This window comes from Glycine soja, chromosome 10, assembly GCF_004193775.1.
Source record: "Glycine soja cultivar W05 chromosome 10, ASM419377v2, whole genome shotgun sequence".
Classification (NCBI taxonomy): domain Eukaryota; kingdom Viridiplantae; phylum Streptophyta; class Magnoliopsida; order Fabales; family Fabaceae; genus Glycine; species Glycine soja.
The window spans coordinates 41,262,814-41,280,030 of NC_041011.1; the positions used below are offsets into that span (position 1 = coordinate 41,262,814).

The following is a 17,217-nucleotide window of genomic DNA, read 5'->3' on the forward strand; positions in this document are numbered from 1 at the left end:
CTGCCTTATCCATCACTTTGTTGTTGTCGAATGATTTATTGGAGAATATCATCTTGTTCCTTTGTTGCCACATAGTCCAAGTCACGGCCAGCCACCAACACTTCCATCTATTAGCCCTAGTCCCCTCATTCAATATATATTCATGGTGTAGGAAATGTTGTCTTGGATCATTCAGCAAGGCTGCAGAATTATTCACCCAGGATAATGTTTCCCACCAGATAGGTATGACTTTACTGCAGTGGAAGAACATATGTCTTGCTTCCTCTTCCATACTTGTACAAAATGGGCAGCTTCTATCCATGAGCTCTACTTGTCTCCTATGTAAGTTTATTTTAGTAGGCAGCCTATCTCTAAGTAGCCTCCATACAAACACTCCATATTTAAGTGGCACCTTCAACTTTCACAGCTCCTCAAAAGCCTGATCCTGAATCCCCTCAACTGTTGTCTCCCTCATCCATTTGTAAGTTGTTTGTGCCGTGTATCTCCCACTTGGATATGCCTTCCACTCCCACTCATCTCTTCTATGTGTGTGGATAGTCTTCCCTTCAATGTCTTGTAGGAAATTAACAACCATTGGGATCTCATTATCGAACAATGGCCTCCTCCATGATAAATTCCACTCCCAACCCCCTTCCTTATGGCCTCCCATCTGCTGGATTAATTTATTTTGCTGGCACGAAATTAGGAACAGTCTAGGATATTTCATTACCAGTGAGGTCTCTCCATCTAACCACTTATCCTCCCAAAATTTGATCCTATCACCACACCCAATCCTTCATTGTACACCTTTTTTTACATCCTCACCTTGTTGTGTTGTTTGGAAAACCGACTTTAGGTCTCTCCACCACAATGACTCATAATTATCACCGACAGTCTCATCTAAACCCATCCACCCACCATACTTAGACACCAGTATCTTCGCCCACAACTGTCCTTCATTATGAAATAGGTTCCATCTCCATTTGCCAAGCATAGTCAGGTCGAAAGTGTGTATGTCTTTGATACCTAATCCACTTTTTTTCTTTTGGAAGACATATTGTCTCCTACTTGATCAAAACAATCTTGTTTGTTTCTGTTTCTCCTCTCCATAGGAATCTGCGTTGCAGGCTGACTAACTTGTCCTTCACCTTCTTGGGAATCCTGAAAAAAGATAAAAAGTAAATGGGAATAGAAGTTAAGACTGACTGGATAAGGGTCATTCTCCCTCAAAGGAAAGATATCTCTGCTTCCACTTAGATAAGGCTCTCTCACACTTTTTAATGATAGGGTCCCACAGTTGCTCTCTCCTTTGATTTGCACCTATAGTTATACCCAGATAGACAAATGGGATGGACAACAAATCACAGTTCAAACAACTGGCTGCATCAAAGTTCCACCTCTCCGACATACCAATTGCACCAAAACTACTTTTTGAAAAATTAATTTTCAGGCCTGATGCAAGTTCAAATGACCTCAGAATTGCTTTAAGTGCTTTCAAATTCTCCATTGATGCCTCTCCAAAAAATATTGTATCATCCGCACATTGGAGTATGCTTATATCCACGTTGTTTGAGCCCACTTTGAATCCCCGAAATAAGTTTTTGCTACATGCCTCTCTCACCAGTCCAGTCAGTGCCTCCGCCACAATATTGAAGAGAAATGGTGCTAGTGGATCTCCTTGTCTTAGCCTTCTTTGTGGGGAGAACCTATACGAGGGGCTACCATTTACCAATACCAAAATAGATGCGGATTTCAAGCACCCCTCTATCCACTGTATCCATTTGGAGCAAAATCCCAACCTTCTAAGCATATAGAAAAGAAATTTCCAAGATATCGAGTCATATGCCTTCTCATAATCCACTTTGAGGACAATACACGGCTTTTGTCTTCTTTTTGCCTCATCAACCACCTCATTTGCTATCAATGCACTCTGTAACAGATGTCTATCCTCTATGAAGGCGGACTACCTCTCATCTATTATACTTGACATAATCTTTTTTAGTCTGTTGGCTAATAGCTTGGTTACTATCTTATACATATATCCAATCAGTGATACCGGTCTGTAGTCATCCAGAGCCTGGGGATTTGCCACCTTGGGGATTAAAACTATGAATGAAGCATTGCACCCCCTTGGAATGATTCCATTGATGTGAAATTCATCCAAGAATCGCAGGACATCAGGTTTTATTAGATTCCAGAATGTCTTGATGAATTTGAAATTAATTCCATCTGGGGCCTGGGCTTTTTTGGCTCCCGCATCCCCAAACTACCTCTTTTACCTCCTCCTCCTGAAATCTGGCCGTTAGCATATCATTTTGCTGATTGCTAATGGTCTAAAAGCTAATACCATCCAACCGGGGTCTATGCTGATCAGTCTTTTGGAATCTATGCAAGAAAAATAGTCTGGCTACCTCTTTTACCCTCACCGGCTCTTCAATCCATGCTTCATTGATCCATACTCTATTCAGATTGTTATTTCGACGACTTGCATTAACCAACAAATGGGAAAATCTTGAGTTACAATCACCTTCTTTGACCCATGTAACTCTTGCCTTCTGTCTTAGTAAAGATTCATGAGATTGTGCAGCTATCCACAGATCTTGAAGTTGTTTTCTAATTATCATCTGTTGAAGAGAAAGTTGTCTGTCAGCCAAGTTCACCTCCAACTAGTTTAGTTCTCCCTCAATCTTCTTATATTTCTTAAAAGTATCCCTAAACTGGTATTTATTCCATGTCTTCAGTCTTTCCTTCAACTTCTTTATTTTTTCTTTAAGCATGAAGCCACCCCACCCACTCTGATGTTGGGACAGCCAACATTCCTTCACTATTGACTTGAAAGATTTGTCCAAGAGTCAGCAATCAAGAATCCAGAATGGCTTTGGACCTCAATCTACAAACTTTGACCTAAACAAAACGGGCAATGGTTGGAAAAATTTCTATCCAATGGGTGTTGGATAACTACCTGGCCATTTTGTAAGCCACTCTAGAGAGACTAAAAATCTATCCAACTTGCTTCTTGCAACACCATTGGGTCTAAATCATGTAAATTTTCTTCCAACCCATGGCACTTCCACCACCTCCATTCATTAAATTCCCTGATACTTTTTCCTCCATCCCCCTTTGACAGACTCCCATCCTTTTCACTAGATCTCTGATGTTGTTAAAATCCCCCATAATGCACCACAGTTCCCCCTGGTTGGCTATTTTCAGTTGTTTGATATTTTCCCATAGTATTCTTTTACTCTGCGTGTCACATGGTGAGTATATATTTACAATATGAACCTGCAATGCCTCCTTAATCCATAGGCCTGTCAAGCAAATGAAGCCATTCCCCACTACTTTCCTTTGTAATGTGAATGTATTTTCAGTCCACATACATAGCAGTCCCCCTGCAGAATTAATTGCTTGCTGCACCTCCCAAGAGACTGTTGTATCCCCCCACATTGCCTGGCACATTGATCTCTCTATACTTTCTTTCTTGGTTTCCTGAATACAAATCATGTCCAGCTTCTCTTTTTTTACCAATCTCCTTATTGCAGCCCACTTCACCCTTCTCCCTAACCCTCTTACATTGTATGTGATAATATTCACGAGTTATGACTCATATTCCCCACTTTCTCTGCCTCTTTTTTGTCTCTATCCTCCATTTGCATGAATTTCTCCACTATCCTTCCCTGTTCTTCAATCCCAGTTACTCCCAAATTATTTGCTATTTCCCATATCATTTTTGCTTCATGCTCCTTGTTTTCCGCTACACGTGGCATGTCCACAACCCCTTGGTCTATTGGCTCTCCTCTTTGCTCAGCTTTGTGTTGGGTGAGCAGATTTTCATCCTCATTATCCCGAATCTGCTCTTGTTGAGGGATTATTACAGTTTCTTGCACATGGGTATTTGGTCTTTTAATTGCCGAGCCATTTGTTTGGGCTTCAGAATGTGCCTCTGCTCCCTTCATTTGCTTTTAGCACATCCTTTTTCTAGAGTACACCTGGTATGCTGTAGCTTCCGCTGTTTTTTTATATTTTGGGGGTTGTGGGGGGGGGGGGGGTATGGATAGGAAAAGTCATTTGATTTGCGGTTTCGACCTGTGGTGTTTGGGCTTGCAGCATGTGGTATTGTGGTTGTTGGGGGCTGTAGCCTTTTCTTTTTCTTTATATTTTGGGCTTTGGTGGTCCTTTTTGTCATCACCTTTTTTATTTTTCTTCGAACTACTCTCCCCTGTCACGTTCGCGCTTCTCCTTACAGACCCATGCTCCTATACAAAGCTCGCAAACTTGCCCGCTTTATCATTGTCCTCCCAACAACCTTCGAGGTACCCACTAGGTTCCTTTCCTCTAATAGCCTATGTTCCCTTGTCCCCCTCGATTTTCCCCCTACCCGTTTTGCACCTCCTTCTCCGACCTCCTCTGCAGTGCCTTTTGTGCACTTCGAAATTATCCGTCGGTCGCAACCAATAACCCAGTGGTCCTTATGGTTCATTTGAACCACTGGGTAACGTCGCACCCCGTGCGTAGTTGTCTCTGTCGTTTGAGGTTGTGTCTTCCTGTTGCGGGCCATCAGAGTTTGGTCGTTCCTGTCGCCTCCCCATATCTTCTATCTCCGACGGCTCTGTTTCCTTCGGCATCGGCGACCCCATGCAGCTACCATCGGAGTTGATTTCTTCCAAGGACGACGCGATGCTACTTCTCCTCCATTGATACTTGTCTGCGTTACCACCTCGTTCCTCCATAATACGTACCTCGTACACCTCTACACCTATGTGTACTTCAACGGTGTGCTGTATGGCCGGTTTCCATGGTGTTTTCACAAGTGCCCGCGCTCTATCCAGCTGCCAACGTTCATCGGCATCGTCATTGATCTCCACCAGATCACCCAGCACCCCCACTATCTTCTTGATGGAGATTGTATCCCAGGCTATCACCGGGATTCCCTAACACTGCACCCAGGCCAACCTGTAGCCCGGCGGCAAGTTATGCATCCATTTTTGAATCGAATAGAATAGAGGCGGCGTTCCATGGCAATCTTCATGCAACAAATTTTCTGCTTTTGCATCATTCAGTCCAAGCAATAGTACCATGTCGCCTCCCAGGTACTTAGCTGAGATATCCACCCCATAATCCCACCACATTCGTCTTCCACCTTATCAAACATCGTCGAGTTCGACAATCTCCCTACCCACGCGTCTTTAAGCCACTTCAACATTTCGTCGAAGGGCTCGAGGTATATTGAGGATGACCCCCCTTCGCGGCTCTTTGCTGCAATTCTTCTCCCTGCTACCACTTCCGTGTAAGATGGTTGACTTGCTCCTTCACCTCTCTGTTTATGGCTCCATGCTTCAATTTTGTTCACCTGTTGTTGCTCTTGCTGTTTGACATCTGGATTTCTATTTCCTCCCCTCCGCCTCCCAAATCATGGAAGATTGACATATAGCTTCATTCCTCCAATCACTATATTGTCCAGTTGCCTCTCCAGCATGTATTCGTCGTTTACGTCTTTGTAATACACGAAACCGTACCTTCTACCATTCTTGTTGGTTTGCTTGGAGATGAACACCTCCCTGACGTCTCCCCACCTCTTAAAATTGCTGCCACAAATCCTTCTCAGTGATGTCGTCAGAGAATCGTGTGAAATAATAGGATGATATCCCTCTTCGATCTCGCCAGTTTGTCTGGTTGTTGTGGTGATGTTGTCCATCCCTCGTCCTGGTGCCTATCCGTTGAGGGCCCGTTCGGAATCTCTCTCTATGCCTAACTCTCTCCCACCCCCTATGTCTCTCTCCTCTCTCGCCTCTCATTCTAACTCAGAAACAAGTTAGATTGTCATAAATCTTGGTTCCTTGCATGGTTTCATGTTCATGATAATTGGCAATCCACCTGTTATTGGAAATTATAGTAGGTGCTTAAAAAAAATAGGTAATACGTAAGACAGATCCTACTTGTTCTAAAAGAAGTACAGAGAAATTAAACCCAAGCAGCCATGTTTTACACAGATCTGACTCTAGCACATAATGGCTAGTCTATGGCATACCTGACTAGTGACTAGAGTCTACTACAATCTTCATTGATGTAGATAATCAAATCCACTCGAAAATCTGGTTCAACATGGGTCCTAATCGACTAATCGTGCTAAACTCAAGATCCAGACAGCACATATGGCAAGGCTCCCAGACAAATAAAATTCAGATTAGTTAGGAATAACTGAAACAGACATAATTTTCAGTTTGCTTTGGTGTAGAACTGTCAGCAGCAACAATACATCATTTAGATGCTTATTGCTCTTCCATCTGCAACGTCCTGGAACTTCCAGTCCCAATTGTTGAAAGTGAAAGCTTGATTAAACAAAATTAACATCCAATTTTAGACGCTTAAACGACACTTAACAAAAACCTTTTAAGTAAAGTTTCAATCGCAGTTTAAAATTAAAAAGTACGGGCTTAAATTAACATCTCAAGTTCTCAATAACTATATAACCCAATAACTAAACTAATTATACATCATTTTCACCATAGAATGTTACAGACTTGCAGTATAATCGAACAGGGAAATATAACTTACAGCAAAATATGGCTTTGTACGGCGAAATCCTGAGTTAACTAATAGATGCTCGGCATGACATTTAAGAAAATCGTTTTCAACACATTCTAGTTTACCTTGAAAATTGAACAAAAACGAAGAATTATACGTTACTTCTCCCATACTTTTTGGGTTCTAGGATCACAGGTATCTTCTAAAGAAATCAAGATTATTTTATTCAAATTTTAATTTTAACCTTTCAGTTAAATCCAAAGACTAAGATTTACTCCTCTTACACCTCACTGGATAATATATTAATATCCTATATATATGTGGGGATTAATGATCCCTAATCCACCATGTTGTGGAGAATGCTGCCATAGAGCATTGGCGTTGGCAATACTCTCAATATGTATTTAAATTTTAAATGCACACAATTATAGCAAGGAGGCTTTTCTATCTTTAGAAAAAGAAATAGGATTAGACAATATAAGAAGAAATAAGTTACTAAAATTACAAAAGATAGAAACAATGAAAGGGAAGAAACAATAAGAATGATAGACTACACAAAGAGTCACATTGTCAAGTAATATTTGTTCAGTTTGATTAGATATTCAATACAGAAAATAACAGATTATCATGATCAGATATTGCAAAAAGACAATAACGATAATTCTTAAAAAAATGAACGAAAGAAAAAAGAAAATTATGCAAGGTGTACTTAAGCAAGGGCAATTTCACAGAAAATACATTGATCTGCCACATGTAATTTCAACAAAACAGTATTCACTCTTCAATTATATCGACATAATAAAGTCTCCATAATGAGTACAATACCTGAAAAGTTTCAACAAGGTCCATGGTATGAGCTAGAATACATCCAAGACCTTTATCTCCCGACTTCACTTTTCTGATTGACTGCATTTTCGCGCATGAATCATATTCCAACAATATGCAAATGTGAAACAAATTAAATTTTAGAAAAATCCAAATCCAAAGAGACAAACAAACTCCATGTAAGAACTTCAAAGATGATTTTAAAATGGCAATAAACCCATACAAATCATCAAATAAGTTTGCGAAATTGAGATACACATTCCAAAAATCAAGAGAGAACGGAAAGTAAGATGCTTTTCAAACCACCTTTATTTTCTTAATCATTATCTGAACATATTAATACAAGAATGACCATAGTGAAAAAGTATGTTTAGAGGTAAGCATCACTAACATTCAGTCCTTGGCATTAGTTGTTAAGTCTCAACTATAAAATGGTCGATGATTACAGTTAATGAGCATCATCAGTAAAAAAAACAAAAAAAAACAACATATGAGCCATGGTGTTGCAGGAAATCAAAATAGTCATATGCGGCTCAAAGAGACAATCAGCAATCTCAGGATGAGAAGCATGACCATGTGGTACACATCACGATTGCTAATTAGACATTCAAGGAAATGACCAAGTCATAGGAATTTGGATCAAAATAGCACATTGAGTGCTGTCAATTAATTAAGCCTGTAATGATTACTTCGCCTGATTCTTTAAACATTTGGTGCAGAATAACATCTTGGTTTAACACTATAATCTGACGTGCAGCTTCTTGTTCTATATACTACAAAGTGAGTTGTTACAATCTGCACTGCGCTTAAGCTTTATGCTTGCCTTTTCAGTTTCAAATGCTGAAAATTCAGCAATAAACCTTCCAGCAAAGCATTGGATATTAGCTTATGAATGGGACAGACTATGGCAAGAGACAAATACATAACAAAAATCAGATTAAACTGAGACATCGTTTGATTATTCAATTAGCAATTCCAGTTTTTTCTGCTACTTTGGGCATTAAGACCTCTCATACCTTAATAGATTAAATTTTTCAGCTTTTGACTCCAAACTCTGAATTCTCTCAACAGCTAATTGTTGCACACATTTAATTTATCGTTTAGTTTGTACCCTTTCTTGATGTAAATGTCAATAATTCATTAAGAAGCCCATCATACATCTCCCAGAAGCAGAACCAACATAAAGCAGCAAGTACAAAAAATTATTTCTGAATATGTGGCGGCATATATGTCCTAGAGAGGAGCCATTTCCATACAAAGATTTATCTCTGAATATGCAAAACTAACAATGAGACAAAGAAAACGATGATTAAATAGGGAAATATATTCCAAAACCTTTAAAGTACAAAAAATGATCAACGACCCATCACTCGTTTGGGCTTCTTCACATAACTCAGCCGAATCTGTTTCAGGCGGCTTCTCTTCCTAGCCATTTTCTCAGGCAAGGTTTCCCTCTTCTTCACACCCTTGACAACCTTCTTCTTCTTCTTCAAATACCTCGGGTCAACAGCATACTCTTTGAGTATCACAGGCAACCCTCTACTCTTTGCTTCATTGAATAGAGCATTAACCTTATCAATACGATTGTGGGCACCCAATTTCCCCATCAACAAGTCATAAGTTATAACCCCGGGTTCACACCCATCATCCTTCATCATAGCAAACACACTCAAAGCATGATCAACCCTCTCAATGCCACACAAAATCTTGAGGAACTGATAGTAAGCCTTCTTATCAAGAAACTCACCAAAGCCAGCAGATCTCATCCTATCAATCATTTCATCCCCCTCTTCCAATCTAGCTGCCTGATACAAACTCCTAATCAGAACAAGAAAAGTAGTCTCATTAGGGTAACACCCCCACTCTCCCATGCTGCGCAACAACCCCAAAGCATCCTCAGTCTTCCTAATTTTACACAAATTCGTTATCAACACATTGAATGTCTCCGTATTCCTTGGAACGCCGCGGTACTCCATCTCCACCAGCACTTTCTCCGCCTCCGAATGAAGCTGAAACGGATCCTTCTCGCGACAAAGCTTGCACACGCAATCAAGCATGGCATTGTAAGCCCCTACACCAAGGTCAAATCCTCCACGATACATTTCACCAGCGAGCCTTTGAGCTTCATCGAGCTTCCCATCAATGCACCACCCTCTGATCAACATATCACACGTGGCTTCGTCGGGGAAAAACTCCCTCGCCAAATCCTTCACCATTTTTTCCGCGTAACTAGCGAAACCCTCCGAACACAGCTTCTCTACGACCACCTTTAAGGAATCACGATCACGCTTCAGCCCGTAGTCTCTCTCCATTCGCTCGAAGAACTGAACCGCCTGGCTGGACCGGCCCGCGCGGACGAGGCGGTCGATCGCGGAGGCTAGGGTTTTGGGGCCGGCGGCGGGGGAAGCGGCGGCGAGGACGTCGTGCGTGGCCTTGAAGTCCTTGCGGCGGCCGAAGTAGTCGACGAAGTATGAAAGAGTGTCGTCGGTGTGGGAGAATTGAGGGTTGGAAGAGAGCCATTGGTGGAACCCTAATACAGTGCGGCCAGCTTGAGGGGAGAGGTTTAGGGTTTGGAGAATTAAATTGGGGGTTGGAGTGATGTGGGAGAAGCTCAGGTTGAGGCGCTGCGAGACGGAGAGAGCGTCCGAGTCTGGCTCTTTGAGAAGCTCTGAGGAGAGGGAGCTAGCAATCTCATCCGTTTGGGTTTCCGATGAGAAATGTCTTGTTATGAAGAACGAAGGGGTGAAGAGAGTTCGAGAATAGAAATGGGAAGAGGAATGTCGGGGAAACAGAGGAGGGTGATGAATCGGAGAGGGAGATGTGAATGGTAAGGAACGAGAACGGAGTAAGAGCCTCCGAAGTTGCAGAGACGCTAATGGCGGCATGATTAGGGTTTCAGAGTGAATAAGAACGGGATGAGAAAGGAGGAGGAAGAAGCTACAAGGTAATCGTGGCAACCGCAAGTTAGCCCAATTCAATTTTGGGCTTTTCGGCTTTGTTGGGCAGTGGGGTAAATTATTCTCCCTTATTCTTCCTACACCTAACAATTTTTTTTATTTTTTTTACAGTATGACATAATTGCACAAAATAACACAATCAGGTCCATTTAATACTTATTAAGGTAAAACACAAGAAGAGTAACATAAACTAATTGTTTGATCTACAAGACAACCTTTTTTATTTTGTGAATTGCTTGGGGATAATGAACATCACAAGTGAAAAACAATATCAAATTTATTATATATTTTTTTCACTATTAATTATTTTGATGCAATTCATATTTTATTATTATAATGGTTATAGATAATAATAATAAAAATAATACTATATATATATATGTGTGTGTGTGTGTGAGAGAGAGAGATAAGAGATCAAATTATACTATTATAACTTTGATAATTATTATACCATTTTTATTAATTTTTATTGATTTAACCATTAAATTATATTTATGCATTATCAAAATTGAATAAGAAAAAAGTAATTAAATGATTCATATTTTAATATATTTTAAAATATTTATATTATGTTAAATTTAATTTATATGAAAGATGTAATAAATGATTTTAGATTAAAATAAAATTTCATTTAAGTGATTTATGTGAAATGAACTTTCAATTTAATGGTAAGTTTAAAAAATAAATTATGAAATTGAAAGTTATAAAATGATATAATAATTATAAAATATATAATTTGATCTTTTTTTATATATATAAATAGAGAGTCAAAGAGAAATAGAGAGGGTAAAAAGTTGACCTGAAAATTAAGGAGGGAGTATTAGATGAACCAGATTAATTTAACGGCAAGAAAAAATGAACGGAGATTGAGTGGTTAGTACGCCAAAATGTGACAAATTGGGCATGAGACCAGAAGTCTTGGCAGCCTCATCGTTTTATAATCATCCAACCCAACCCACAGTGGCTTAGATTTGTTTACGTACTAATCTCGTTGGGTTGAGATTGTTTTCTAATAGTGCGTTTCTGGATAAAATAAAGAATTTAATAAAAAAAATCGTGTACCCTATACTAATTTTCTTTTACATTTCTTTTTAATCATGTTTGTCAAATTTCACTTGCATTCAAACAATTGCTGCTTTGTTATCTGGAAAGAAATTTAAAATATTATCAATACACTTTTTAATAAAATATTTCTAACAACTCTTTACTGTTGTTTAAAATTTATTACAAAATTACGAAAGATATTCATCGTAAGAAGTGATGAGACTTATAAAATTTTATAATTTTTAATAACTAAATTAATTAATAAGATAGAATATTTTAAAAGAATACATTCCTAACGTTTCTAATTCATCAATGAATACTTAAATAATTATTGTTTTTCAAAAATAAAATAGTGTGATAAAATATTAATTATTTTTCTTTGCATATTTTTAAAAATCTTATATACTTTATAAAAACTTTCAATTCAACTAATTGAATAACTAAAATCCTATTCTATAAAGTTATTAAGTAATATAAATGTGTAAGTTTGAATGACACTTCATAACTTTTTATACATTTCGAAATTTATCAATTCAACCTTTAAATCATTTAATACTATTTTCTAATTAAGTACATCAAATTTCACTTGATTCAGATATTTGTTGCTTTATTATCAATAATAGACATCTACTCGTATTTTAAATAATTATTATTCGGCAAAATAAAATTAATTAATACAGAATAATTTGTGATTAGTTGAGAGTATAAAATTTCATATATGGAAATATATAAAAATTAAACTCCAAAATAAAGAAAAATATAAAATATATTTCATTACAAATATTTTTACACACAAAAATGATCGAGTATTCTAGCGGCAAGTGCTCTGTTGCTATATATAGGTACAACAGCCTCAACTCTTTTACACACAAAAACTAGAACAAGATGAGAATTGTAGAGAGTAGAGAATGCAGAGCGGCTTAAGGTTATTGGGTGTGGTGTGTGATGATGCTAACAACAAGAGTGTTTGGAACTTGCTCACTGTCAGTGCCTACTGTTCTACCTGGGATGCCAACAAAAATATATGTCTACTAGTCTCGAACCCGTACACATGCACAGATTATTTGGTAAGCGAGTTTACAAACATTGATTAATAGCAAAATAAAGTTAAAGTTAAAGTCAAATACATAAAAATGCAAACCTATAGCCATAGAAGTAGGAATAATGACACAAGGAATGACATTGTTTTCATAAAATAGACATCGAGAAACAGACTCACGAATAGCATCAATATCTACCGGAGGGGCAGCAAACAAAAACTACAAAACAGATCCCTCACAACAATACTCACATCTTCGTCTGAAGTAAAGAGATAAGCTACTTTTTTCTCTTAAAAATAAAAAAAAGAACAAATAAGATAAATCCAATTGCAAATGATGTAAGCACTGCCACAACTATAGAGAACTTTGCAGCTTGTGAGGTCCCTCTTCCAAGTTCATTTACCACTCTAACATTGCAAAGAGTCTAGGATACAATGCTCTAATAAGATGTGACATTAAAGATTAATTTTTATTTTAACTGCATGATGTTATTTTATTTTATTTTACCTCTTTTATCTTAATTGAATAAAATCATTTTAGTTAATTCCACCTTTTTATATGTTTTTCTTATTTATATGTATATGGGGATAGAGGGTGTCACAAAACAAGTCTCTTAGTGGTGTATTATTTTGTCTATGAATAAAGGATCATGAGTTCAATTCTCATTAAGATATTTTTTATTTTTCATTTTATTTAATCTTTTTTCTAGACCAAAATTGTTTATTTTGAAAAATAAGATGACTAAATATCTTGATTTAAAAATAGAAAAACCAAAATTATAGATTTAAAATTATAAGAGGATCAAAATTATAATTTAATCTAAAAAAAATTATGAACCTTCATGTTAATTAAAAGAGACCCAAAAAGGAAAAAAAACAACAAAGAAAGAATAATGTAGATGTGATAGATGATCTAACGTAACAATATAAGAAAGATATTCAGCCCAAAAAAAATAACAATATAAGAAAGATAAAACAAGATGATAGGTATCAATGTAATATTTACATCCTACCCAAAAAAATATATTTACATTATTGATCAGGTTTTCAAACATAGTTATTTATAAAATAAAATAAAAGCTGTACAGAATACAAGGTTATTTAGTTAAAAGCCAAAATGAAGCCTGCTTTAGATCCCATATAATACACTCGAGTTTTTTCATATGTGAAAAACAAAATCCAAGCTCTTTGATATGGTTAAGAGACCATGAACATATAACTGGACAAGACAACATAGCCTTGGAGAACTACTCTTTTTTGTGTCAATTCCTTATTCATATTCTAAAGACAAGAAATGCGCAATTTGCGGCTAGGCTAGCTCTAATTTTTTGTCTCTGAACCTTTTGTCCAATCTCAATCCAGTGAAAATTGCATCATATGCTAAGTCATAGGCATAGCTCTAGAAGATAGTAATTATTATAATTAAACTACAAAGTGGAACCAATCAATGTTTAAATGAAATTGCAGATAGGATTGCAGAAACATATATACATTGTCCAAGCTGCATGTGCGTGATTGTGAGATTTAATTAAGGGACAAATACTCAGGTATTGACATACAAGTGATAAGTTCTTTTGAGAGTTTTTCTACTGGATATATACTCTATATTTTAAGTAGAGAAGCTCTCAAAAAGAAGTTATGACTTATATCCAAACAAGCACATATTGAATTGAGAGTTATATATTGATAGTCGTTGCGTGCAAGGGAAAAAATCATATCTTTTCTATTTTAGGCTGAAAATTTCAACGTAAATCAACTTCTTAATATGATCACCATCATTCAGTTTATTCCACAAAATTTTCAACCACAATCTTTGATCCAGATGGGAATTTTTTTAAAAAAAAGAATGGTTTTACTGGTATTAATCAACAATATGTAATATCTTATTCTCATTTTAATTTAAATAAGTGGACATATATAAGAACTTCCAACTTTCAGTAAAAAAAAAAAAATCCAACTTTAAGATAGCTTATCAATTAAATTTAGACAAATTCTAGAGTGTACAAGTGTTGTAGGTCTCACACCGTGCACAAATAACAAAAGATGTTAGATTTAAGCTGGTGGCTAGGATAAAAGTATGTAATAATAGTCTTTTAACACACATGATTATATTTGTTTATCCATCAAAAGACATACTCAGGTGTAGAGCTGTCATCCCTGGTCCATATGGATTAGGACCATATAGTCCACAATGTTTTATGGGCTAGGACCGGTCCATGAGAATTTTTTTTTTCTTTAATTCTCATAATTCAAATATATATTTTAGTATAATATTTTTTATTTTTGTATAAAGGAAGTTGACCGAAATCAGTCAAAATTAACTTAGTTAAGATTGGCCGAAATCAATCAAAATTTATAACATACTGTTTTAAAAATATATAAAATAGAAAAAAAAGCACTGTAACAAAAAAAATGTCCTCTACTTAAATACTTTCTTTTATTCTTTCTGTTATTTCAAAAAAATTTAGTGAAAGAATTTTTCATTTTATGAACCTATATATTTCCGGCATGCAAATAAACGAGAATGACCCGTCTAAGTAGAGTGATATCTTACAAGCTTAAATTTTAAAAGGTTAAATTATAATTCTAATCTTTCAACAATCCTTAATTCATAATTTTAATCTTTCTTTTTGTTAGATTTTGGTATTTTTATTTTAAAAAATTTATAATTTTTGTGAAATCTTCAATTATATATATATATATATATTATTTTGGTTCAGTTAAACTTTAAACTTAACATATTCATTTAAGATACTATAAAAATAATAAATAAAAAACAAAAGAAATAAATGAATGGAATATTAAGAGTCGGATGAAAATTATAAATTTTATAAAATAGGGTCAAAATTAAAAAAAAAATGAAATGAGCACAAGATGAATTCCGTGCATCTTATTAGGCATGTGTTTTTTTTAAGACAAAGGAATGAGGGGTGAACTTACTCCGATGATGGTTTGTCTTCACAGCAAAAGCTTCTCACTGATTTGGAAGTTTTTTAATATCATATTCAATATTCAGTTCAATCTAAAAAAGAAAGAGTAAGCAGCATGCGAGTGCGTCTTTTTATGGGCAAACAAATACAATTAGATGTATTGAAAACCACCATTACATACTTTTATCATAATCACCCGCTTAACACTTGTGTAGCTTATTATTCGCCTTAATTTTATTCCATATATTAGGTATATAAGACTTTTTTTTCTTTCCCTATTTGGTAGGTTAGATTAATCTCTCTCTATCTATATAAACTGTCCCGTCATATCTATGTGTTGTTGGTTGGACTTAGGGCGGGTAAATGGGCTAAGTCCATGGATCAATTCACGGGATTTATGTTTTACGCCAATTATGAACGAATTTTTGTTTTTAAAAATTTATGGTTATATAAAATTTTGGGCTCAGCCTACACAATCCACCAGTTATGCGGATTTAGCCTGCGAGTTGACCCGCGGGTTAGCCCGCAAACTTACAATCACCAGTTAAGTCCATTTTAAATCCAATTAATCTTAAAAGTTCAGTCCAATTTTTTTTTACATTTATGTTAAAAATTTATTTGATTGTGTTAAAATTTTTGTAATTAAGTATTTGTTAAAGATTTATTAAAATTTTTTAATATATATATAAAATTGAGTGTAATTGATTTTTTTTAAGAGAAAAAAATATTTATTTTAAAATTGCATTTTTTTAAAGAAAAAATAGGTCCTCAGACCAACTTGTTTGGCTCGTAAGATCCCCGGATAAGGACAGACCAATATTTTAAATCTATTTAAGAGTGCGGGATGAGTTGACTCGATTTGTACCAATGCGGGCTTATACAAGTTGACCTTATGGGATGCAGGTCAACCCGTTTACCCACCCCTAGTTGGACTAGTATTACTAATATATTATCTTTTTTTACTTGCTTCTTTTACTCTTTCTCTTTATTTTTTTTAACTGTGTTTTCTTTTTTTCTTCGATGCAAAGCACGGGCACCGCATGCTAGTATAAATTATACTAATTATTGCATCATTAATAAATTGATCATTCCTTTAAAAAGAAATTAATCATTAATAATTTTATATGAAATATAATTTTTATTAAACCAAACCTTACTACAAACATTCTTATTAAATACAACTAGATTTAGTTACTTATACCCACAATTAACCCTTGTAATAAGAAATTACTAATACAAATATTAAAAAATAATTTATAATTATTCATTGTTGATATAAAATTATTTTATATGATAACAAAAGATATATTGTTTATATCATTAGTGTGTTGCTCACATTTCTATTATAAATTATTATATATTATAACTGTATAATAAATAAATAAATAAATAAATAAATGATTTTACAAATTAACTTGTATATAATTAACTATATGTTTTAATTTTGATTATACTCACTGTTATTCTAAAATTATTTTATATTATAATTTAATCATTTCATATTTCATAGTATAGTTTAACCTCCCTAATACTAATATTATATAGTCAAATTACTCAAAAAAAAAAAATTATATTGACATCAGTTCTTAATTAGAATACTATTTCTTACACTTACGGTTTTTTGATATTTTCTCTTCTTTCTTCTATCTTCTGTCTAGAATGATTAACTAATTTACCGCATTAATTATTTTCGATCTGAAGATTGAATATTCCTTCAAAATATAAAATATTAGTCCCGAATTGCGTTAAAGACTATGTAAAATATTGTAATGCATGTAATTCCAATGTTACACGAGGAAACAAAATATCAGTTTGCAATTTGCATAAGCTTTGATTTTTACTATAGTGATTGGTGCCGGCCTCAATGAAACCTATAAATGCAAGCACATTTAATTCGATCAACAGCAAGGCAAATTAAACT

General features: G+C 35.4%; 1 protein-coding gene across 1 annotated transcript; it reads right to left on the reverse strand.

Annotated features, from left to right (window-relative positions):
* Window positions 1-7,187: 7,187 nt before the first annotated feature.
* Window positions 7,188-10,332, reverse strand: LOC114372249 (pentatricopeptide repeat-containing protein PNM1, mitochondrial-like). The gene is made up of 2 exons (XM_028329726.1): window positions 8,662-10,332; window positions 7,188-7,407 (listed from the first exon to the last, which is right to left on the reverse strand). The coding sequence occupies exon 1, from the start codon at window positions 10,209-10,211 to the stop codon at window positions 8,682-8,684; it is 1,530 nt and encodes a 509-aa protein (XP_028185527.1). The 5' UTR covers window positions 10,212-10,332; the 3' UTR covers window positions 7,188-7,407; window positions 8,662-8,681.
* Between the last annotated feature and the right edge of the window lie 6,885 nt (window positions 10,333-17,217).

Excerpts from the sequence above, each read along its gene's own strand:
- LOC114372249 (XM_028329726.1), bottom strand. The coding sequence starts at position 10,211 with ATGCCGCCATTAGCGTCTCTGCAACTTCGGAGGCTCTTACTCCGTTCT.